The sequence below is a fragment of the Heterocephalus glaber genome, unplaced genomic scaffold (assembly GCF_053883595.1).
Source record: "Heterocephalus glaber isolate CG9 unplaced genomic scaffold, H.glaber_assembly_v1.0 deba00001587, whole genome shotgun sequence".
Taxonomy (NCBI): Eukaryota; Metazoa; Chordata; class Mammalia; order Rodentia; family Bathyergidae; genus Heterocephalus; species Heterocephalus glaber.
The window spans coordinates 3,940,511-3,966,660 of NW_028258365.1; the positions used below are offsets into that span (position 1 = coordinate 3,940,511).

Sequence of the window (26,150 nt, forward strand, 5' to 3'; positions counted from 1 at the left end):
CAAGAAACACAAGAATGTTTCTCTCTTTAAAACATATGTGATACTTCACTATGTATTTTAATTTCAAAAGGAAATATACCAGATGAATGCCTAGTTACTTCAACTCAATTCTGTAAATAATTACTGTACACAATTATAAATAAAACTTCAAAATTTCCATATATTACTTTTAGAGAGAAGTAAAAGAAGATAATATTTCTGGAATAAAAATTACATATATCACAGCAAAACCATCTATGCTGACTGAAAAGATGAACAAGTTAGTTATAAAAACTAATTTTAAAATATTTTCTTTTTAAGTAGTTAAAAATTCAAAAGCTATTTTTCCATGGATGCAATAAATAATGTTCCCTGTCCTAGCAAACCAACTTATGCTTGTAGGTACTGCCTAAGTCATCCTACTTTATATCAAATTGTTTAAAATAGGTCCCTCATAAGAAAGTAAATATGAGTATATTTTAAGACTGATGGAGAGTCAGAGACTTTGTATCTTCTTACTATACCACACACATTAATGGAACTTAAATTATAATAGTAAATATTATTTTAACACACGAACTGACTTATTAACCACTTCTGTCAAAGTACCATATATGGACTCAAATAGCAATGCTACTGATTTAAGGTCAAGTCTAGAGCTAAAAGGTTTTCTTACATAAAAAAAAGGTAAAGTATCATTACAGCTTTTTCAATATTGAAGATTTATTTCAAGCCTTCTCATAAGAAAAAAAAATCACTTGGTAATAGCTTTATAATCTGAAGACAAAACAAGAGTTAAAATTCACTTAAGAGTTCCATCTTGTGTTGTCAATATTTAATCCTTTCATTATACAAATTTTAGAAACAAACTGCAAACAATGAACCAAAGGAAAACTTTCTTATATGCTGAAATATCTGCTTAATAGTAAGGTAAGAAATTGTTTTTTCGTAGAATAGCCTAAAACTACTAAAAGCTGTCAAAATTATGTCTTAAATCACTTTAGTTTCACACTTAAGTACAAAAAGTTCTACAATTATTTTTAAATAGATAATATTTAATAATATAATAACAATCTCTTTATGCAAAACCTTTCATTGAATAACATAATTTCTTGCACAAAAGTAACACAATGAGATGAAGGATTTTGAAAAGATAATGATATAAAGATTTTGAAATGCTAAATTCTCACTTCAGTAGCTAACTAGTTTCCTCAGTAGAAGCAACACATTACAAAGTCTCATTAAAAGTTCTTAAATCTCAATTTATGCGGTAAGGGAAATTCTGAACACAAAAAAGTAGAATAAGCAGCACAAATAAAATCAATTTTGGCAACAAAAATATTCTATTTGACCAAATCCAGTTTTATAACTTGCAACCATTCAGCAGAGTCTATTTTAAGTCTTTCCTCAAGTAAAGAGGTTAAAATACATATTCTAGACTATGAAAGGAAGGGTCTGATCCTTCATTGCCATTTTTTAGTAGAGGTAACAAAGATCTAGACATAGTATGTGCTTCATAATTGAAATGCAGAACACATGATAGATAAAGAATAATTTTGATCGCTTCTCGGCCTTTTGGCTAAGATCAAGTGAAAAAGAATAATTTTGAAATAAGTGGGGTAGTCATTCATCTTTAATTTTTTCCAGTTTCTACTTTAAATCAATAATAAATTATAGAAAAAAGCATTTTGGTGTCTCAAGTAAACAAATCCATAATTTTTAGTAAAAAAAAAAAAAAAGGAAAACCCATTCAAACACTCCAACATAAGGGCCGGGGATTTAGCTCAGTGGTTCGGGCACCTGCCTTGCAAGTGCAAAGTCCTCGAGTTTGATCCCAGGTACCAAAAAAACAAACAAACAAACAAACACTCCAACATATACTATACTATCCAGTAGGCAAGCATTCATGGAAAAACATAAAAAAATTTTGTTGGATTTTCCACTCAGTTAAATCAGTCCTACAACTAATGAAATGATGGCTCTAAAAACCTCATAAACACAGTATTTTAATTATTTGTCCTGATACCTGAGTTAGAAGTGAAGATTTTTTTTAATAAATATGTAGATCTTATAGTAACATTAAAAATCACGATCTACTTAATAGCATTTAGTATTTATTTCCTTAACTGATCAAAGAAAATTGTATACAGAATAAGTCACATAAAAATGTAAAATTAAAGAATGAAAGTATCCTTTATCTTATGAGCTACAAAGGATAAGGCACGAATATTTTTAAGCAATATGCCAAACTTATGGTTCCTTAGTGAGAACTATGGCAGAAAAGCAGTATGTTCATTAAGTTTTTGAGAAAAACAACTTATCACCTGGTAATATTTAGTATTAATAGTCTCATGAAGGTCTGCAGTCACCACACTGAAATACAAATACACTAATAAAAAAACTAAGAGACTACCTGTAAGAGCCTTTTTTCTAAATAGCTATTGTTTCACCACTTAAGTGGTATTCTACAAAGCCCCAAATATCATTTAAAGTTTCTCCCATTAACCTCTCAAAATCCTTAATTTAGTGTTTGTAAAATTTATAACAGAATACAAAATATCTTTAATACATAAATTTTGAAATCTTGTATGAAGATGTACATTTCATACAAAGGATGTAAAAAGTGAATGAGAGAGCTGTTGAATATATATATACTGTAGGAAAAACTAATAAAACAGACTACTTGAGGCATTAAACCTATAGCTAGGCAATGAGACTAGAAAGTAAGGGACAACAGTGACATCTAGTGGACATCTCCAATACATACCACACATCTAAACGGTTCATATATCTCAAACTCCCTGAAGAATTATGACAATCTCTAGTTATTCAACTAAAACAAGACAACTCCACCCCTAAAAGTCTTAATATTAGTGATCTATTTTGATCAATGAAATATTTAACCAATTATAAGAAGTATCTCATCTTTGGAGTACTAAGCACTGATTAAATGTATCAGATATGTGACTAACAGAGGGCTAGCAATTGGTCAAATATGACTATGATAAGAAAAATAATTTTAAATAGTCAATTTAAAAAGCACTGGAGTGAATGGAAGTACTTAATAAGAAAATTAAGAACTATTTATTTATAAACTTATTCAAGCATGGGGAAAACACTGGTCAATCAGACAAAAATTAAACTAAAAGAAAACTATGTCATTTGCAATAACTTTTCAAAAACAAAGTTACTTCTCAGCCAGATGCAGTTGTACACTGCCTGTAATCCTTGCTACTCTGGACAACTTGGTAAGACCCCATCTCAAAAAATTATTTCTCAAGAAAGGTTTTTTAAAACTAAAGACAACTGTCAACAAGACCAGACAGTCACCTCAAAGCAACAAACTTGTGAGTCTGGATGTCAATAAGATAGTCAAATAGGGTTTTTCAACACTTATCTTCCCACAAAACTACCAACTTGTACAACTATCCACATCTTCCCACAAAATTACCTTCACAAGAGCCTGGGGGTAGCACAGAAATCAAAAATATATACATTAAAGAAAATAGGAAGGACAATTTTATATTACTCACCCTTCCCGGGCAGCAGAGCAAGGAGACAGATACATTCCTCTTGAGGAAAGAGAAAGGAAATGAGTTTTGGACTTTACCTCAGATCCCAAAGTGGGGCCCAATTCAATAAAAGCCAGCACCAGGGAGAATGCCACAACATACATGGCCATGGACTGAACTCCAGACCTACCCTGCCCCAAGGCCAAATCCTACAATGCACAGCGCCAGGCTCTAGACCTGCCTCCCACACTTAAGCTCTAAGCCTGCCCCACCACCAAATTAACTCCCACAAACTTGACTTCTAGGTGTGCTCCAGGGCCATACCAACCCTGGCAGCCCTGTGTTCTAGAATGTCTCTGCACCTAGCTGGGCTATGGCCCCAGGCTTCAGATATTCCCAAATCTGATGCCAGGGCCCAAACCCCTAGTCATCAAGCTAGTAGCACAGATCCTGCTACCTGGCCAGTCCAACACCACACTCACTCTAGGTTCCAGATCAGCCCAAAGCCCAGTGCCTGAGCTGGTCCAGCCCAGTGCTGTCAGCACCTCTGGCCTAAAGTGTCAAGATGATACCCACAGAAAAAGGCTCAAGGCCTATTCAGTGCACACTGCCCCTAAGACCCCCAGTGCTAGGCTGGCAACCACGGGTCTATGCTGCTGGACCATTATTGTGTGCCCAAGTTCCAGGCTGTTTTCTGCAGCCACAGGATCCAAGCTGGTCCTTGAAGATTTGGACTCCAGGCCAACACCCACACTCCCAGGCTGTGGGCTCACCCTGTGAACCTAATCTCCTTGCTTCCTCCAGCACCAGGCCAAATTCCAGGACTGCTCTAGCATACCTCAGGTCTAAGTCCACCCCAATAAACCCTGGTGCCTCCAGAACTCTCCTCAAGCAAGCCCTTGTAGACTCAAGATCCAAGCCTATCCCTATGGGCTCAGGCTACAGGTCTACCCTAGCACAGAGCCAGCCTCCACAGACTTAAGAGTGTAGGCCTATTCCAGCAGACTCAGGCACAAGCCCTATCACAGCACTTGGAAGGCCCCAGAAAACTCAGGATCAAGGATACCCCAAAGCCAAATCACTGGCTCAGGCTGGCCTTCACAGAAACAGCCTCCAACACTGCACTGGATTCAGGCCACAGGTCCAATTCTTCAGACCCAGGTACCAGGCCAGCCTACCACAGGCTCCAGCAATTCCACCCACGGCCAACACTAAACAGCCTTCCCAGAATTTCTACTTGCTCTACTTTCTACACGGGCAATAAGATATGGCCACAAGAATCAAGAACAATTAGGGAAACATTATACCATTAAGGGAACATAATAATGTACCAACAAACTCTAAATAAATGGACACTCACTAACTGCCTCACAAAGACTTCAAGATAGTTGTTTTAAGAACCTTAAGCTCAATAAACTTCAAGAAAAGAGAGAAATACTCTGAAAGATAATAAATGATCAAAATAAGAAATTTAAAAGGGCTGAGATTATTTTAAAAATAAAACAAATTCTGAATTTAAAAAATACAATGAGTGAAATCTTAAAATGCAAAAGACAGCATGAAAAACAAAACTGACTAATCAGAAGAAAGAATCTGAACTCAAAGATTATTTGAAAACAGTCTGAGGAGAAAAATGAATGAAAAGAAATGAAGAATGTTTATAGAATGTATAGGGTAGTATCAAAAGGTCAAATATTTGCATTACAGGAGTTCAAGAAGGTGAAGAAAGCGACGACATGGCTTCTTCAAAGAAATAAAATTATTTAAAGAATTATCAGCAGAAAACTTTTCAAATCTGGGAAAACACATAAATATCCAGGCACAAGAAGGTCAAAGACCTCTAATCAAATACAGTCCAAAGAAGATGATACTAAGATATAATCAAAGCCAAAACTCAAAGACAAAGAGAGGATCCTAGAAGCAGGAAGAGGAAAAAAAAGCAAAACATACATGAAAGACTTCCAGTAACACTAGCAGCAGAAACATAGCACAGGAGAAAATGTGAAGATATATTCAAAGTGCTGAAGGAAAAACTGCCAACCAAGAAAACTGCACCTAGAAAAGCTGTCCTTCAGAAACAGAGGAAAAAATCAAAACATTTCCTCAAAAAAGCTGAGGAAGTTTATCACTAACAGATCTGTCTAAAAAGAAATGCTAAAGGAAAGTTTTCAAGCTGAAAGAAAAGGAAGCTAATTGGTAACACAAAAATGTACTGCAAGTATAACACTCAGTGGCAAAGTAAATACATGATCAAATTCAGAATACTATGATACTATAATAATGGTGTATAACATTTATATCTTTTGTATTAAGGTCAAAAAACAAACACAATGGGCCGGGGATTTAGCTTAGTGGTGTCACTGCCTGCCTCGAAAACACAAGGTCCCTTGATCCCTGGTAACAAAAACAAAAACAAAACAAAATACAAACACAAAAGATAAGATGTAAAGATCAAAGCATATCACTACAGAAAATTACTTAATCATGAAGGCAGAAAGAGAAGGAAGGAACAGAGGAGCAAAAAAAACAATGCACGAGCTGGGTTTAATGGCACACACCTGCAATCCCAGCACTCAGGAGGTTGAGACAGGAGGATCACTGTGAGTTTGAAGCCAGCCTGGGCTACACAGAAAGAAGGCCAGCCTGAACTATGTAGGGACACTCTGTCTCCAAAACCAAAAACAAAGAACAAGAAAAAATGAATAAGATGGCAGTATCAAGTCCTTACCTATCAATAATTATGTTGAATGTAGATAGATTAAATTCTTCAAAGGACACAGAATGGACGATGCAAAAACAAGACCCCACCACATGCTGCCTACAAGAGTCTCATTTCACATTTGAGGATATACAAACATGGTAAAGGGAAGAAGAAAAGGTATTCTGTGTAAATGAGAGCAAAACAGAGAATATTTTCATCAAAAGAGAGCAGGGGATCACTACACTTACTGCAGATAAAATAGATTTTAAGTCAACAACTGTGAAAAGAGACAAAGCAAGTCATTATATGATGATAAGGGACCAATCCAGAAAGCAGATTTGACAATTATACATATGTACTTTATATATATATATCTGTGCGCATATATATATATGTATATATATATATACACACACACACACACATGAAGCACATTCGAGCATCTAATACATAAAATAAATATTAAATGAACTAAAGAGAGATAGACTATAATACAGTAATAGTAGTGGACTTCAATATAGTGCCTCACTTTCAGCAATTAACAGTCATTAAGGAAGAAAACCAGTAAGTAAATATTAGACTTATACTACATTTTAAACCAAAGCGACCTAGCACATATACAGAACATTTCATGTAATAGAAGAATATACATTCTTCTCAAGCACACAAGCAACATTCTCCAGAATAAATCATATATTGAACCCCAAAACAACTTTAATAAATTTAGGAAGACTGAAATCATATAAAGTATCTTTTCTGAATATAATTATATGAAATTAAAAATAGAAATTTCATAAAATTCACAAATACATAGAAATTAAACACCATACTCCTTATAACATGCTACAACAGAATAAAGAAGAAATTGAAAGGAAAAATTTAAAATTTCTTACGACATATGAGAATGAAAACACAATATACCAAAAATGAGATGCATCAAAAGCAGTTCTAATGGGAAAATTCATAACATTAAACCTCTATGACAAAGATTTCAAATAAACAACCTTTTACCTCAAAGAACTAGAAAAAGAAGAAACAAAGCTTAACATCAGAAGGAAGGAAATAATAAAGAGCAGAGAAGAAATAAAAAATAAACAAAAACAGAAAATATCAATAAATAAGTGTTTTTTTGAAAAAACTTCAGAATTAAACAGGAGACATTACCACATAAATATATAAGATTATAAAAACTAGCAGAATTTTACAACAGCAAATTAGATAACCTAGAAGAAAAGGACAAATTCTTAGAAACTTACTACCTACCTACCCAGGCTAGTCATGAAAAAATAAAAAAAAATCCAAACAAACCAATAATGAGTAAGAAAACTGAATGAGTAATAAAAAGTTGCCCATCAAAGAATGCCCAGGACCTGATGTCTTCACTGATGAATGTATAAAATATTTTTAAAAGAATGTCTAACTACCCTTCTTGAACTCTTAAAAAAAAAAAAAATGACTGTGACAGTTAAGCTTAACTGTGTCAACTTGATTGGCTTGTGAGTTGCCCAAAAGATCAGTAAAGCATACTTCTGGGTGGGTCATGAAAGTGTGACTTTGGGTACTAAATATGGTCACTGCCCCATTATTCTCTGGCACTGTTCTCCTCTGCTTCCTGCCCACCTTGAACTGGGCAACTTTCCTCTGCCACTCCCTTCTACCATGATGTTTCTGCCTTGAAGCCAGCCAATCATAGACTGAATCTCCTGAAACTATATGACAAATTAAATCTTTCTTTCATTAAGATGTGTGTGGTGGTATTATTTCCCAGAGATAAGAAAACTAATACAGTAAGGAAGAGGAAATACTTCTAAACTCATTTTATGCGGCAAGCATTACTCTGATAACAAAGTCAGACAAGGACAATAAAAAAAAAAGAAAATTATGGCAATATTCCTGAAGAATGTACATGCAAAAACTCCTCAATAAATCACTAGGAAACTGTGTTCAATAGTACATTAAAAGGATCACTCACCACAATCAAGTAGAAGTTATCTGAGGAATGCAAAGACAATTTAATGTGCACTGAGCTATAAACGTAAATACCACAGGATAAAGGACAAAAACCATGTGATCATCTCAATAGATGCATAAAAAGCATTTGACAAAATTCAACATCTTTTCTTTTTTTTTATGTAGGGTGTTTTATTGGTACATTTTAGGTATAAATTACATTTACATACATCATTGGGATCTTGTACCATTACATGAGCATCTTGGTTCTCATTTTTTTTCCCCTTCCCCTGCCCTCCCTTCACTCCCTCCACCCTTCCCTATTTGCAAAGATTTTGTTTCCATTTTTTCCCTTTTCTCATATTTCTTTCCCTTCTTTCCTTTCCCCTACCTATCCCACTTCCCCTGCTCCTTTAGACCTTTACTTCCTATTACACAATATCAATTATACATTTTTAAAATTAAAATATCAAGACCTAGGAGACATTACCACAGATTTTACAGAATTTAAAAGGATATGGAAAGCATATTTTAAAAATCTGTTTTGAAATAAATTTGACAACTTCTAAGAAGTACCTTGGAAGACAAATTAATGAAACTAACTCTGGAGGAAATATAAAATTTGAATAGCACCTATTAAAGAAAGTATATTCCTAGCTTGAAAACCTACCTATATGACAACAGCAGGCTCATAAACATTTTAACTGATTAATTATATCAAACAATTAAAGCAGAAAAAAGAAGGAACACTTCTCCCCTCATTTTAGGAAATCAATATTGTGCTAATCCTAAAAGTGGATAAAGATAATAGAAGAAAAAAGAATGAACATAGACAGAAACCTGTTTAACAAAACAAACTATTAATACTCATATCTGACAGTATGTAGAAAGTGGTTTTTTAATAGGGATGGCAGTATTGGTTCAGCATTGGAAGATCCACCCCCAAACATCATCATTTTAACACAGGAAAGGAAAAAGCCATATGATCCTGTCACTAGTTGGAGAAAAAGTATTGGACTAAATTCCACAGCTGTTCATGGTAAAAGCTATCAGGAGACTAGAAGTAGAACAGAACCTTCTCAACAGATTAAGGACATAAACTCCATACTTTCAGTGAGAACACCTAATATGAATGGAGAAGATACAATGCTTTCTCCCTAAGGTGGGGAACAAGGGCAGATATGCTTACTCTTTATCTGTCCATTAAACTTTGAAACCTAGGCCCCACCAAAATAGTCTGGCAATAAAATGACACAATTAAGATAGGATTGGCAAGGTAGAAGGAAAATCTCTATATGTAGATGAAATGATCACCTACAGAGAAAATAGTAAGAAATCTCTAGGCGCACCTAGAACTTGTATTTGAATTTAGCAGGATTAGAAAACACAAGGTATATATAAAAATTCAGGTCTGTGTATACTTGCTATAAATGAAGAATTAGATATTGAAATTTAAAAGTTATGTAGGAATACAAAGGACCTAGAAAAGTTAAAAAGAAAAAACAGTGTCGGAAGATGTTTAGTACCTAATTTTAAGACTTCTTCTAAAGCTACAGTAATCAAGGCAGTGTTGGTGTAAGGAAAGACATACAGATCACTTGAATAACACAGAGAATCTAGAAATAGAACCACACATATATGGTCCACTGAGTTTTGAAAGATTATTTAACATTAGCATTTTATAGAATATAAACTCAATTCAAGAGCCGAGGAAAAGATAGTGTTTTCAGCAAATGGCACTAGAACACCTGGTATCCGTATATAAAAAATTAACCTCAACCCTTTATTTTCATACATGAAAACAACTTGAAGGGATCTATGAACCTAAATATGAAAGCCTAAAAGTATAAAACTTTAAGAAGAAATTATAAGGGAAAATGTTTATGAATTCAGGGTAGGCAAGAACTACCTAGGATATAAAAAACATGATGTATAAAAGAAAAAAATTGATATTTGAGATTCCATCAAAATTTAGAACTTTAAATGACATCATTAAAATGAAAAGTAGTCCTTAAACAGACCATATATATTTACAATGCATATAACCTATGACCAGAATATATAAAGAACTCTTACAAAAAAATAAAAAAATAAAAAAGAACCCTTACAGCTCATTAACAGACAACTCAATTAAAAAGTACACATAAGAAGATGCTAAATAGCCATTACAGCACAAGGAAAGGTGTGCAACTCTAGAATCAGAAAAATACTAATCAGTACAATAACAAGATTGAATTATACACTCATTAGGGAGATGAAGTTAAAAGTTTAAAAAGCCTTGTCATGACTTTTTCTTTTTGTTGGATTCTCCCCCTTTGCGTTTAATTTGTCACACCCAATGGATTCATTCTGCTGGGCTTCCTGGGGTTGCGATTCTCATTGGAGTGCTGGTTTGGTATTCATGAAGTTCCTGAGGTGCTCTTTATCATGAAAGTATCTTATTTCTCCATCAATTTTGAAAGACAGTTTTGCAGGGTACATCAATCTGGGTTGAAGGCTGTTTTCCTTTACGGGTTGAAATACATCACTACAAGCTCTTCTTGCCTTGAGGGTTTGCATTGAGAAGTCGGCTGTGATTCTGATGGGCTTTCCTTTGTATGTGATTTGTTTCTTTTCTCTGTTTGTAGAATTTTGTTCCTCTGTTGGATTTCTAGAATCCTAACTATTATATGCTTATGCATAGATTTTTTTTGATCAAGCCTAGCTGGAGTCCTATACGCTTCACTTATCTGTATGTCAAGTTCTTTTCCCCCCCACTTGGGAAGTTTTCTGCCATCACTTCTGTGAAGAGTTTTTTTATGTCATCTGCACTCTCTCCTGTTTCTTCATTGACTCCAATCAGTCTTATGTTATTCTTCTTTGCATTGTCTAGCAGCTGCTGGATTGATTTCTCATGTTCCCTTACAATTTTAAAGCAATTTTTCTTTTCCTGGTCACTAATTGCAATCTTATCTTCTATATGTGAAATTCTATCCTCAAATTGGTTCACTGTGCTGTGTAGACTTTCGATGGAGTTTTTAATCTCCTGGAAATCTGTTTGCATCTGTTTTATGGATTCCATTTGTTTCCTATGTTGGTATTCCATCATGTTCCTCAGATCCTCTATTTTTTTTATCTGTGTCCTCTCTAGATTTATTAATCATATCTTGCACTATGAGCACGATCTTTGCTGTTATCTGAGTAATTATTTCTGATTTCATTTTTCCCAGATCCTCTTTTGTTGCCAGTTCAGAGAGTCCAGGTGGTTGAGTATCAGACTGTTCCATCTCGTTTCCCGTTGGGGTTGCTGTAGGTGATCTGGAAGTCTGTTTTTGAGGCTTGGTTCTGTGTCTTATTTCCATGGGGGGGACAGGTGCTTCTGGCGCCTGTGTGGCTCACCTTCTCTACCCTAGGAGTGTGGAATGGCGGCGGGGGAGCTTCTTTCCGGGTGCTGGGACTGGCTCACCTTCTCTGCCCTAGAAGCGTGGAATGGCTGCAGGGGAGCTTCCTTCCAGGTGCTGGGACTGGCTCAGCTTCTCTGCCCTAGGAGTGTGCAATGGCAGCAGGGGAGCTTCCTTCTGGGTGCTGGGCTGTTCTTCAGTTTTTTAAATTAAATTTTGGCTCCTTTCTTCTCACAGGCAAAGTCTTCCCTTGTTTGTGGGGTCTGCCACCTCCTCCCCTATCATCCATGCCTCCTTCTTTGCTCAGTGCTCAAGGTTGCTCCTCATGCTTTCTTCTTGTTTTATTCTCTCCACCTGCCCCTTCCTTCTGGGGCAGGACACCTTTCAGAGTGGCCTCACACCCTCTCCCCGGCCCCAGGGCAGCAGACTACGAGTCTTCTCACTCGGTGTCTTTCCGCAACTCTTCTGATTCTTTAATTTGGATTTATTTTTTCTTTTCCTTCTTTAAGATGTAAGCCTCGGCTCCCACCTCATCTCCTGGTGTCCGCTCCATTCCGTGTCCCTCCGTGCCGCCCCTGCTCTCATCCTGGCGGCCTCAGGTCCCTCACTTTGCCCTCCGTTCTCCGTGTCTCAACATCTTTTCATGACAAAAACTCTCAACAAATTACATATAGTAGGAATGTGTCTCAACATGGTAAAGTCCATATATGAAAAATCCATGGTTAACATCATACTCAATGGTGAAAAGTTGAAAGCTTTTCCTCTTAAGATCTGGAACAAAACAAGGATCCCATTCTTGCTACTTCTATTCAACACAGTATTCTAAGTCCTATTCAGAGCAATTACACAAAGGGGGGGGGGGGGTGCAAATTGGAAAGGAAGAAATGACTCTGTAGGCAGGTGACAAAAATCTCGTATGTAGAAAATGTTAAAGATTCCACTGAAAAACTGTTAGAATAAAAGAATTTAATAAAATTGCAGATTACACATTCAACATACAAAAATCAGTAGCATTTGTAAACAGTGCCAATCATCAATCTAAAAACGTAATGAGGAGGGCTGGGGATTTAGCTCAGTAGCACTGTGCCTGCTTCGCAAGCACAAGGTCCTGAGTTCGATCCCTGCTACCAAAAAGCAAAAAAAGTAATGAGGATAAATAATCCCATTTATAAATCAACAACAACAATAAAAATACTTAGAAATGAATTTAACCAAATAGGTGAGCTAGCTGAACACTACATACAGAAAATGCTATCACACTGATGAAAGAAATTCAAGAAGACACAAATAGGGCCAGGGATTTAGCTCAGTGGCACTGCAAGCACAATGTCCTGAGTTCAATCCCCATTACCAAAAAAAAAAAACAGAAGACACAAATAAATGGAAAGCTATCCACTGGTCATGGATTGGAAAAATTAATATTGTTAAAATGTTTTTACAACTCTACAAACTATAGATTTTATGCAATCTTTACCAAAATTCCAATTTTTCATAGAAATGGAAAAATCCTAAAACTCATGAAAACACAAAAGAACCCAAATAGCCAAGCAATTTGCAGCAAAAAGAATAAAGATGGAGGCATCGCATTACCTGACATTGGAATATACCACAAAACTACTATAGTAATCAAAACAGCATGGTATTGGCATAAAAACAGAAATACAGAACAATGAAACACAGAGACTCTAGAAGAAAACCTACTTATTTACAGTCAATTGGTTTTCAACAAAGTTGCTAAGAACACACAATGGTGAAAGGAGAGTCACTTCAATAAATTATGCTGGAGTAGCTGGTTATCTATGTGCAGAAGAACAAAACTAGACCCCTTACCTATAACTAGTTACAAAAATCAAGACAAAATGGATTAGAAACTTAAGCAAAAGACCTCAAACTGTAAATTACTAGAAGAAAACACAAGGAAAAATTTCTTGATATTAGCCTGGCAATTATTTTTTGATTAGGATCCCAAAAGCATAGGAAACTAGGACAATAGGATTATACCAAATTGGAATGTTTTTGAATAGCAAAGAAAATAATCAACATAGTAAAGAGACAACCTATGGAATGGCACAAAAATATGTAAACCATGTATCTTGCTAAGGGGTTAATGTGCAAAATATATAAAAACTAAACAACAGGACAAAAGAACAAATAAGTTGATTTTAAAATGAGCAAAGGACCTGAACAGGCATTTCTCAAAAGAAGATATACAAATAGCCAATAGATATATAAAAAACTATTCAACATTATTAATCATCACATAATTTTTGTCAAATCTTAAAAATTCTTTAAGTGATGGACATTTCAAAGGCGTAAACAACAAAAATACCTATAGACAATGTCCTTATCTATTGTTATTTGTCAATACAAATATTGCTTATTTGTCAATAAGCAAATAAAAGAATAACGTATTTAATGAAAAAGAATGCAAGTACTTGTGATTTTCGTTAATTACTTTACTACTAACTCAAATGAGAAATATAAATGTAGAAACATGATCTTAATATAAGCACTAGGTCAACTAAGAGTCCAGGCCACAAATTAACTAGATGTCTTCCAAAAATCACTCAGATCTTTCAAGATCTCTCAGAGCCACCAGATTTTAATGATTACTTAGGTTCAACAATTTTTCTGGCAAAAAAATGTAAGAACCAAACTCACTGACAGTATTTCTGAAATGCCACTATTGGGGGAATGGTAAAATTCAGGTCACAAAAACACTGTCCTAATAGCTTCAAAAAGTTATAGGTAAAATAAATGGTGGTATATTAAAACAAGGGAATACAACTCAAGAATAAAAAGAATGAAGTGCTAATACATGCCACAACACGGATGAATCCCCCCAAACTTAGGCTGAATGAAGGAACCCTTACATAAAATTTATATTCTGTATGGAAAAACTGCTATATGATAACAAACAAATGAAACCATAATATTGACCTCAGATAATACGGTGGAAGTATAGACTGATTAAAAGAGATATGAGAGAATTTTCTAGGGCAGTGGAAATAGCTCTATATCCTAAAGGAGTTGGGGTTACACAGATGCATTCATCTGTCAAAACTCACCAATTAATCTAAATAAGATTTGTGTAAAACTGTACATAAATATTACCTTTAAAATATTCATAGCTGTACTAATGTACTCTGTTGAAGTATTTGGGATGAAATATATAGATACCTGCAACTTTCCATAAAATATGAGATTAACAGATTTAAAAGCAAACATAGCAAAACACTGACAACTGAAAAATCCAGAAGATGAGTAGATTGAGATTCACTGTGCAATTCTTTCAATTTCCTGTGTACAAAAATTTCCATAATAAAATATTGAGAAAAACATAAATGATAAACAATTCAAAAGAAAATAAAAAATATTATATACACATCTGTTTTCTTCTATATTAAAAATTTTGCTTTAATATGCTAACATTTTAATCTGTATAATCAAATGGCAACTGGAACTATTTTCTAAAAAGCAGAGTTAAAGAATGACATTTTTTAAAATTTGAAAGACATACCCGAATTTCTTGAAGATTATGAAAATTATTTCCTACTCTGACTGAAATCTTGCTTGGTGTGTAGCTTTCATCAGACTTGTAGTCTGCATAAATACATAATGTCTTCACTGTTGTTTTTCTTCTAAAAGCAATAAAGAAAAAAACAGCACGCACTTTGTCATACAGAAAGAGTATTTCCAAAGCATCTTTTCTTCTGATGTAAAAAAAATCATAGTTTACTAAAATGAATGTTTGAATCAATAATTTCCATTTTCTTTAAATTTTAATAGTAATAAAAAGGAAGAATATACAAAAATATAGGGAAAGATATAACATTTTACTTACATAGACATCATGATCAAGAACTAAATGTCAGCAAAGAAGAAACAGCTAAGCCAAATCAGGTACAGTACCTTTGTGTGCAAATAAGTATTAAAGATTTCCAATCTCTTCAGTTGTACATTTGACAAGGAAAGAATTCTAACAAGCTTGGTTTTCTTTATATTAATACTTGAAAATAACCTGCTAAGTGAGAAAATGAGTCTAGAAAGGACTCAAGTGTTTTTTAAAAAATGAAAAGCATAACCCATTATTTAATCCAAGAAATAAATTTCTGCTCTTGCTTTCAAAATATACATACTATAGGGAAAGAAACAAGAAAACAGAAAATTAACCTTAGAAAAATAGCAACAGGCCAAAAGTATGAAAAGATGTTCAACTTCTAAGAACCAAAGAAAGAAATTAAAATACACACATATTGGTATTATTATCATATTGGAAAATATTTAAATGAGTAATACACAGATTTCATTAGAAAAGGGTACTTTCAGAGGCAGTTGACCCACTAATTCAACCTCTAAGAAATGCATTTAAAAAACAGTAACACAAGTACTTAAAAAATGTATGTAGAAAAATATTATTAAATTACTAAAAAATTATAAACAATATAAATACTCATTACTAAAAGGAACTGGTTAAATTATATCCACTCAGTAAAACACAACTACAGATGGTCCCTGATTTACAATGGTTTGATTTACAACAGGTCATCTGTTATGGTTTGTATCTAGATGTCCCCATAAAGCCTCATGAAGTCATAGGTGTGGCTTTTCAGAGGGAGCTGGATCTAGAATGTGTAATGCTGGGATTAAGGATGTGATGCTGAGATTGATTCATGGTGTGATGCTAGGAATAAGGGTGCCCTAACCTAGGTGTGAGTGCTACTAACCCTAAGGGCGGGTAGCCTGGATAGAATAAGAGGGACAGAAAGAGAGCTGTTGTTGCTGCTTGCTGCTTCTTTACTACTTTGCTGCTTTACTGCCTTCTGCCTGCCATGGATTGTTTCTTCGCTGCAGTGCTCCTCTGCCATGCCACCCTGCTTTGGAGCCAGCCAACTATGAATTGAAACCTCTACAAACTGTGAGCCAAATAAACCTTTCCTCCTTTAACTTTGTGTGTTGAGTATTTTGTCTCAGCAATGAAAAGGTAACTAAGATAAGGTCTTTGTAGATAGGTACTATGATTCCTTCACTGCATTCTAAGATCACAATTGATCTTGAAACAGCCACATCACACTATTAACTGAAGTTAAACTTACTGCCAATTAAAACCTCTAATTATCTTTCACACTTCTGCCTTGTTCTCATTTCTCAGCTTGAGTTTATACCTTTTTTGGAAGGCAGGTGGGATCATGTAGATTAAAATATTATATTTTACCTATTTGAAGTATAGTGGCTTATTATCTCCTAATAAAGAGACTGGGCTCTAGTATCATTTTAATTTTAGAAATCATTTTAAGAAATAAAAATTTTATTTAAAAAAACCTCAGTGCTTCTCTTAAACAATTTAGTCCTGAAGCCATTAGAAAGGACCAAATAAGATAGGCATCTGCACAAAACTGGACTATTTGAACTGTCAGGTTGAGGAGTGTGTTCCTGCATAAAGAGGGAGCAGCCTAATGAAGAGGATCAGATACTGTATGAAATAAGCTAAGCCAGATAAGAAGTATCCACACTATAAGATAGCCTGTTATGGAATGTCAGAGTCCAGAAGGCTAAAGAGGGGTCCATACTATAGTATGAGGTTCTGGAGCAAAGCTCAGTAAGAAATATGACCTGAAAGGAGCTTCAGAGCCCACTGGATGGAGAACAACAACTACACCAGAGTGACTGATATAAGGTGTCAGACTAGTCTGGAGAAAGATGGTATTTTCATGTAGGAAGGAGTGGTGAGAAGGAAACAATAATTGCACAGGGGAGGCTCAGACCCTAGGTGAGATGAGGAGGCATGTATGTGGAAGAGGGAACAATGAGAATGCAAGACTGGTCATGTACAGAGGGACTAATGAAAGGATATGAGAGCCAGGCATGGTGGCACACACCTGGAATCCCAGCACTTGGGAGAATGAGGCAGGAAGATCATGAGTTCAAGGCCAACCTGGACTACATAGTGAGTTCAAACATTAGCCTGGACTACATAGCAAGACTCTGTATCAAAAAGCCGGGCCGGGCCGGGCCGGGGAGGGGGGGGGGGGCAGTAGGGGAAACCAAGTTTTCACCGCTGAAGAAGTTGCTTAGAAGACTAGAATAAACACTATGTTTTCTGGATTCATTTTGTATGTGCATATTACCTACGTACATTCCCTAACTGTCTACTGAGAATGCTCAGGAATAGCAACATCACAATAGTAAGGAGGACATCCAACACCAGATGTGTCTGTCTCTAAGTGCTATATTCCACAAAAACACATCAGATCTCATTGGAGAAAAAGCTGATTCCAGGGCCAAGCCAGAAAATCTTCCTAGAAAATAAGAAAGTATTCAAGTAATCGTGGGCACATTTCAAAAAGTTATAGAGCCAGCTTGGAGGGACTCCCAGTGGCCAAATCTGGAACAATTTGAGCACTGAAGCAAAAATAGTAACAATAATTACAACCCAATTGAGTAAAATTAGAAACTCTAAATTGAATAAAGTAAAAGTTAAATGAGGAATAGGATACTCCAAGTACTTTAAAATACTAACTGTAAAAGCAAAAGAGTAACTGTTCTAAAGGCAGTTCTAAAAGCTTTGCAGACACTATCTTAATATGTGATAAAAGTAAACATCACCAGTAATGGGAGAAAATCAGATTCATCCACCACATCTGACAGGATGTAATGAAAAGGATACACCATTACTTCTGTGCTACTTTCCCAGATGTATAACGTAAAGTTACTCATCAAGAAATAATGGAGAGGTCCGGGGATTTAGCTCAGTGGTGCCACCACGTGCCTCGCAAGCACAAGGTCCTGAGTTCGATCCCCGGTACCAAAAAAAAAAAGAAATAATGGAGAAACTAAAATTGAGGGACATTCCTTAAAATAAATGGCCTATAATCTTCAAAAGTGGCAAGATCACGAAAGTCAAGAGTGAAGATATGTTTGTTCTAGATCAAAAGGAAGTAAAAAGAAGTGACTACAAAATTCAACCTGATTCAACTTTATTGGAACTGATATAACCTGAACAGAGTTGTAGAAGTAAATGGTAATAGTGTATCAAAATTTAATGTCTCAGGGCCTGGGATTTAGCTCAGTGGCACCACACCTGCCTTGCAAGTGCAAGGTCTTGAGTTCGATCCCCAGTAACAGAAAAAAAAAAAGAAAAAAAATTTAATGTCTTGCTGGGCATACTGGAACACATCTGTGATCCTAGCACTTGGCAGGTTGAGGCAGGAGGATCGCCTTGAATTTGAGGCCAGCCTGGGCTACCCAGTGAGTTCAAGGCCAGTGTGAACTACATAGTGAGACCCTGTCTCAAAAAGGAAAAATTTTTTTTTAATTTCCTAAGGGTACATCTTTGGTTATACAGAAGAAAATATTATTGTTATAGAAATGACAGGCTAAAGTATTCCATAGATATGAAAGATAAGGCAACTTATTCTGAAATGACTTAGGAAAAAAAAGAAGTTGTACCATACTTGCACTTCTTTGTGATGCTATTTCAAAATTCCTAAAAAATTTCCCCTTTTCTAAACCCCTTGTTTAAAAATACCTTCATCAAAGCCTTAGGCTTCCTTGCTGGGGACAAGGGCTGAGTTAGTAAGGAGGCCCTAGAGTTCCTGACTGTTTTAATGAGACCAGCTACACCTTTGTCAAGAAGCAGCTCAGAGTGCTAATTACAAACCCAGCCTTTGAAGACAAACCAGCTGGGATCAAATTCTAACTCCATACACGACAGCTAGAGAACTTAACATCATCACTGCACATTTCCTCAATTGAATACATTAAGACACTGTAAGAGGTCATAAGCAAAATATATTTTTCTGAAAGTATCTTCTAAAAATAAATCATATTGGAAAATATATTTGAGAAACAACTACATGAAGGAACTGTGCAAGGTACCACAAGAAGTTCCTACGACTCAGTAAACTTAAAATGTTTGCAATCTAGTTGAGCAGAAAACTAGTCTAAAAGCACATATATTTCATTTAATCCCTCTATTTCTTTAAATTTTACATAAATAAAATAGATGTCCCTGTCCAGTCATTAATTAAAAATTTAAAAAATTTATTACCTGAACTGAATATTCACTAAATGAGGCTGGGAGCCATCTGATTGCCAGTAAGTTTCTAGATTGTCATCTCGTAACTGATCCACACCAAATCCTGAAAACACCAAAAATGACAATAAATTCCCATTATAAAAGATACATAATCAAAACATAAAATTATCGTATATATTTGTCCAGAAATTTTGATTAACAAGATTGTCAGAAATGTGAAACAACCAGAATTCTTCCACTTTTTAAAAATCCAGATCTCAATTCTTAAGAAATACCAGTAGCACACAAAACTTTACTACAACTAACTTCTTGTGACTGTCAGCTTTGTAAAAAAACATCTTCTGGGATATATATGCTAAAGTCTGTATATATTCAAATAATTTCTCAAACCTTTTACAAGTTGATTATACGAATGATCCCTACATTCTGTAAAATCTTTGAAAATGAAGATTCTATAAGTTTAATATGCCATACTTCCTACAACAAGAAAATGGATGACTGAGAAATATTTTCAAAAGACATAAACATTTTGAAACCTGGTGCTTCTGGTTAATTAAAATTAAATTTACCCAGATTCCTAGATTCTCTTGCCATTCTAGGTAACTGAAATGAACTATCATGTTTTTTCCTGAATAAAACCACAGTAATTCATACTACCTCTAGAAATGGGACTGATTTCACGGTAACAAGTAGATTTTTCCCCAAAAAAGTTAAGAAAATGGATTTAATGTATTTGAGTAATATACTTATTATGGGTCAAATTGAAAAAGTACAAAAAAGAACCTAGTAAAAAGTTACTATCTCCCACTGGGCATGGCGGCACATGCCTGTAATCCCAGCATTCAGGAGGCTAAGGCAGGAGGAGAGCTGTGAGTTCAAGGACAGCCTGGACTACATAGCAAGACCCTGTCTCAAAAACCCAAAGAAAAAAAGTTACTATCTCCCTACTACCTTGTTCTCCTCTTCAAATATAATCAGTGTTATCAGTTTCTTGCCTGTTCTTTTACAAATACTGCATGTATACAAGCAAGGACATGTATTTTCTTTTCTCCCCCTCTCTCAATACAAATGGTGGCATACTACATAATTTTGCCCTTAGTGTTCTTTCTCCAGTTAACATAGCTAGGAGAAGGGTCTGGGGATTTAGCTCAGTGGTTCCGCTGCCTGCCTCGCAAGCACAAGGACCCAAGTTTGATCCCTGGTACCAAAAAAAAAAAAAAATTAGTATTGAACATAGCTAGAAGATTATTCCATACCAATAAATTAACAATTATAATAATTATGATAAACAGTGATAGTGTATTTAATATGAGCCAGACACACTCTAATTATTTTATATATATAAAATCATTTAATATTTACTAACATACAATATCTCAACAAAAACAGCTTGCACATTTTTGAAGCTTATATAATATACCACTGGTCTAGAAATATATTTAAGCAAACCCCTATAGGACATTTAGTTTTCAATGTTTTAGCATTATAAACAACACTAAAAATAGATTTCTATCTATAATCTTTATGCATGTTACAATCTTGAGAATGAACTACTAAGAATAGAATCCAGGTCATTTGAATTTTTAACTTGATAAACACTGCCAAATTCTCCTCCAAAATGCTGGTACAATAATGTACAAGAACATCTACTCTCCACAGCTAGTGAAATTTAAATGCTCTGAAATTTATATACTAGATTTTGAAGACTTAGTATGAAAAAAATCTAAATATCTATTTAAAAAGTTTTCATACTGATTACATGTTTGTGATCATTAACTGTAGTATGTTGACTTGACCTGAGTAAGAATGGCCCAGCAGATTAGCAAAGCTCGAAGTGTGTCTCTGGATGACTGACTTGCAGGACCCAAACTGCGGAGGGAAGACTCACTTCGTATGTGGGTGGCATCAACCAACAGGCTTTTAGCCTGGACAGAGTAAAAGTGGAAAGAAGTGTTAGAGGAGCTCCAGTCTTCACCATTGCCTTTGGACACTGGTTTCCATTTCCTTCACGATTCCAGGGCAGACTCTTCCGGCTTTCCAACTCAAACTCACACCAGTGACCGCAGTGAGCTTCCTGGCCTTCGACTCTCAACTGCTACTGGATCCTGTGGCTCTCCCTTGTGCAAACAGCCACTGGACTCTTCTTCTAATATTGTAGGCCTACCTAGTACATCTTTTGTTTTATATTATTATTATTGTTCCTTTTATTATTGTTATTATTGTTCCTTTAGTGAACCCTAATACAATGTTGAAGTGATATTTTCAGCATTTTGAAACAAAATAATTCTACCTGTTACTTTTACTTTTTACTGTGGTTATTAAATAATTCTTAATTATTTATGTGGCTTGCATATTTCTACTGAACAGCACTATGTGCTCATGCTAAAGTGCAATCAATCTTTTAAATATTTACTAACCTGAAAAGTGAATATTGCATTTCATGTTTTTTAATCATTTATATTTCTTCTTATATAAAATACCTATTCTTACTCTCTTACATTTTTAATGGGCTTTGACTTTTAATTGACTTTTAACTTTTTCTATCATAGATATTAATCCTCTTTTTGTTCTATGTAAAAAATATGTCTGAAATGTGAATCCTGATTGAATTTGCACTTCTTATCTATATTAAACATACTAGTGGATAAGAGGTTTTCTCAGAGAGAATGAATTTTATATTGACTCTGAAGCACTTGTTATCTAGATAAGAGGTAGAAGGGTAATGTGAAGGGCGCTCAGCAGAGAGAAAAACTTGTAATAGCATGAAATATAATTATTTCAAGATAAATAGGGACTGGGGATTTAGGTCAGTGGTTCCACCCCCTGCCTCACAAGCACAAGGTCCTGAGTTCAATCCCTGTACCAAAAACAAAAAAAAAAAAGATAAATGACATGTATGGCAAACAATAGTAGGTCCTTTTGGGAATTAAGTACAGAAGAGGAAATGAGCAGAAACATGAAAAAAAACTAGGTCATATAGACTCTTCTGCATTAAGTTAAGCATTATAAATTATCTTGAAAAATATTCAAAGCTACTACAGATTTTTAGTATGTAAGTCACAGGATCAAGAAATTATAAGATCAGGATCTTTAGTTAAGTTCTTTACCACCAAGGAAAAGGACAGCCATTAGGTTAATACATGTTGGTAGTAGAAATGCTCTGAATAAAAGTAGTCACAGGATAATGTTCAAAAAATAGTTTTCTATTTCATCTAAGAAAAACTTCATAAAATGTAAAAATTATGATTTTAAATTATTGACTCTATAACTTAAATCTAAACTGTCCAATACAGTAGCTAAAACAAAGAGAAGAATTAACTAACTTATGAAACCCTGTCTTCTCTCAGCTTCTGCTACCGATATGTGGTTTTTCTACCACAGTTCGATGTGCTGAAGACTTGGTCTCTAATATGATGGTGGTAAGGCAGTAAAAGGTTAAGAGGTAGGGCCTAGTATGAGGTGGTTAATCACTCAAAAGGGATTCATGCTGGTCTCTGAAAGTGAATTAGCTATTACAGAGTGGTTATAAAGCAAGACCACTCCCTATACAGTACTTGACTCTTCTGCATGCACCTATCTCCTTTACAGCTTCTCAACTATGTAATGACATAGCCAGAGTGCCCTCACCAGAGATGGACAGAAGGAACCAACTGATTTGTACTTTTCTTTCTTGCTTTTTTTTTTTTTTTTGATACCAGGGATCGAACTCAGGACCTTGCACTTGTGAGACAGGCACGGCACCACTGAGAGAAATCCCTGGCCCTGATCTTATACTTTTCATCTCCAAAATCATGAACTAAATAAACCTCTTTACTTCAGAAGGTATTCAGCCTCAGCTAATTTAGTATAGCAACAGAAAATGGACCATTACAGCTTCTCTCCATGATCTCCCAGATTCCTGGTTTCTCTCCTAACTCACTGGCTACTTTCTCTTTAGTAACTTCTGCTGCTAGATCTCTACAAATTGAAGTACCTGAAAATTTCATTCTCTTCTCTACTACTTCTCTCCCTAGGTGAGTAAGCACTGCTCCCTGACTCAGAATATCATCAACATATTGTTGACCCTCAATTTTATATCCACAACCCACAGCTTTCATCAGAACTGCAAGCTTCACTTGACCACTAAAGACTGCCATTAGAATACTGATTAGGCATTTCAAAAGTAATTCATCCAGATCCCATTATTTATCTTTGAACCCAAAATCTATTTATTCCTTTTTCCCTTCATTCTTTCTCAACCAGAAAGTAGTATTGGTTGTTCTACTACACTCTAGGAAATTGTTCTTGAATCTTCCTCTTCCTTCAGTAAATCATAATTATAACACCTCCAAAAATATATCCCAAAGCCATTTCTACAGCTACTAGCTTAGTCCAAATCAACATCATCTCTAATACAGTTCACAAAAAGCCTTTCCTCCACTGTTCTCCACTGTGTCCACTACCAACCAAAGAATAAGAGTGATCCTTTAAAAAATTCTGTATAAGATCTTCCTGCTCCCTTGCTTAATACCTCCAGTAGTTTCTCTTTGTCCTTAAAATCAAATTCCTTTTCTTGGCCTACAAGAGCTCCCTGTTATCTGGTCCATATTTATTGTATCTCCAATCTCATCTTCTATCATTTTTCCTCCTTACTGCCTTTCAACCCATGAACCTTCTTCCTGAACTTCAAACATGCTAATCTAGTTAGCTTAGAGCCTTTGAATTAGCAGTTCCCAGTGTCAGAAGTTTCTTCTCTAAGATCTTTGCACTATTGATTATTCTAAATAACCACATCTTGATGCAAATTTTACTTCTAAAAGAGACCTTCCTTAATCACAAAATCTAAAGTAGCTTCCTATTCAAATTTACATTCTAGTCTATTATTTTGCTGTTTTATTTCCTCCAAATCATACACACCATCAAATCAAAGTCTTTCATTCAATGACCATCTCTGCCAGTTATAGCATAAATTTAAATAAAAATTTAGTTAAGTTTTTATTTAACAAAAAGGCAAAACCTCAGGTCATCAAAATTTACTCATAAAAGCAACTTCTTCATAAAAGATATAGATAAAATAGAATACATGTTCACAAAATACAGCCATATGGAATCCCTTATTTGGTATCAAATGTAGAGTTAAACAGAGAAGATGTTTCTATTTTTCCCCTAATTTTGCTTTTCAACATGGTATAAATTTGCTGCTTATGAAATAAAATTATATTATTAAAAGATCCTACTATACTGCCAGTAGTCACCAAATTTGACCTTTAATTTTTCGAGGCTCTTGGGCAGAGACTGACAAATGTGCTGAATTTGAATTGCGGGATTGTTTTGTGATGTGTGTTCAATTAGGCTGACTCTACTAAATACATTCCAACTTCAATCTGAGTTAAAGATTGAACCAGAATTTCTAAAGAAACATTTTGCAAAGCCATGTGCTAGCTATCATCTTGTATGAGCCAAGTAAATCTGTTAACACTCAAAGACTGACATTAACATTTGGAAAATGTATTAGAATCCTCCCTCATATCACTTCTTACCTGATATTATTAAATTTCTCCTGATTTTCTTTACTTCTAATATTGCCTACTTCAATCTATCCTCTATACTTTTCTTAAATATGGACAAACTCTGTTTCACTCCACTACTCAGATTTTTTGAATGGCTCATATGACTTATCCAATAAAGTATGAACTGTTTAAGAAAGCCCTCTATAATCAAGGTTCTACCTGATTATCTAGCTTTATCAAGGCCATTTCCCTAGATTCTGGTGTTATTAGAACTTGTAATTATTTGAATGAGCCATGTTTTGTCTAAGCTGTACAGCTTTCTTTGTATTTACTATTCTGTTCCCCTTGCCATTACGTATTTAGTGAAATCTTACCCTCATTCCATCATGTAGAATGAACATTTCCATTAAGACAATAAAGAGAAAACAAACTATAAGACATAGATTTAGCCAGGCATGGTGCCTGTAATCTCTGCACTTGGGAGGCTGAGCCAGGAGAATCACTGCAAGTTCAAGGCCAGCTGGGGCTACAGAGTGGGTTCAAGGCCAGCCTGAACTGCATACTGAGATTCTGTCTCAAAAAAACAAGAACAACAAAAAAATGAAGGTAGGTTTAAATCTAAATGCATCAATAAGTAAAGCAAGTCCAGTATAGTATAAATACTCCTAGTTAAAAAATAAACAAAAATAGCAAGACTAAAGAATATGCTGTCCATAAGAAATACACTTCAAATGAAAGTAAAAGGAAGCATTTCCTATTTCCAATCTGACATGAAAAGAGCTTAAAAGTTGTCCCTCTCCCATCCTGACAACAAGAAAAAAAGCTAAACAAACTGAGAATTAACAATTCTTAGGTTCCACAGAGAAATGAAGTCACAGGGAAAACAATCAGCCAAAAAAATGGAAAGAAGGAAAAATAAAATCACTGCTTATAAAGTGTAGAAATCATCACTGGAATCAGTAACTGCTAAAAAAACCTTAAAAGTAATTAATTACAGAGAGAGTATTGAGAGAAAAAAACTCTCAAAAACCCAGACTAACGGAAGGTGCCACACTTTCAGGACCTGTACCTCTGGAAACTCTTCTACATTCGAGGAACTTA

At 35.0% G+C, this 26,150-nt stretch overlaps 1 protein-coding gene across 7 annotated transcripts in view; it reads right to left on the reverse strand.

The window, feature by feature from the left end:
• Positions 1-26,150, reverse strand: part of Anapc10 (anaphase promoting complex subunit 10) — a 76,997-nt gene that overhangs the window by 32,215 nt on the left and 18,632 nt on the right. For all 7 annotated transcript variants that reach the window (XM_021247692.2, XM_021247689.2, XM_021247691.2 and 4 more), the window contains 2 exons: positions 19,573-19,663; positions 15,043-15,163 (listed from right to left, as the gene is read on the reverse strand). In XM_021247692.2, the coding sequence (XP_021103351.1) occupies positions 15,043-15,163; positions 19,573-19,663 (212 nt within the window). The remainder of the gene's footprint in view (positions 1-15,042; positions 15,164-19,572; positions 19,664-26,150) is intronic.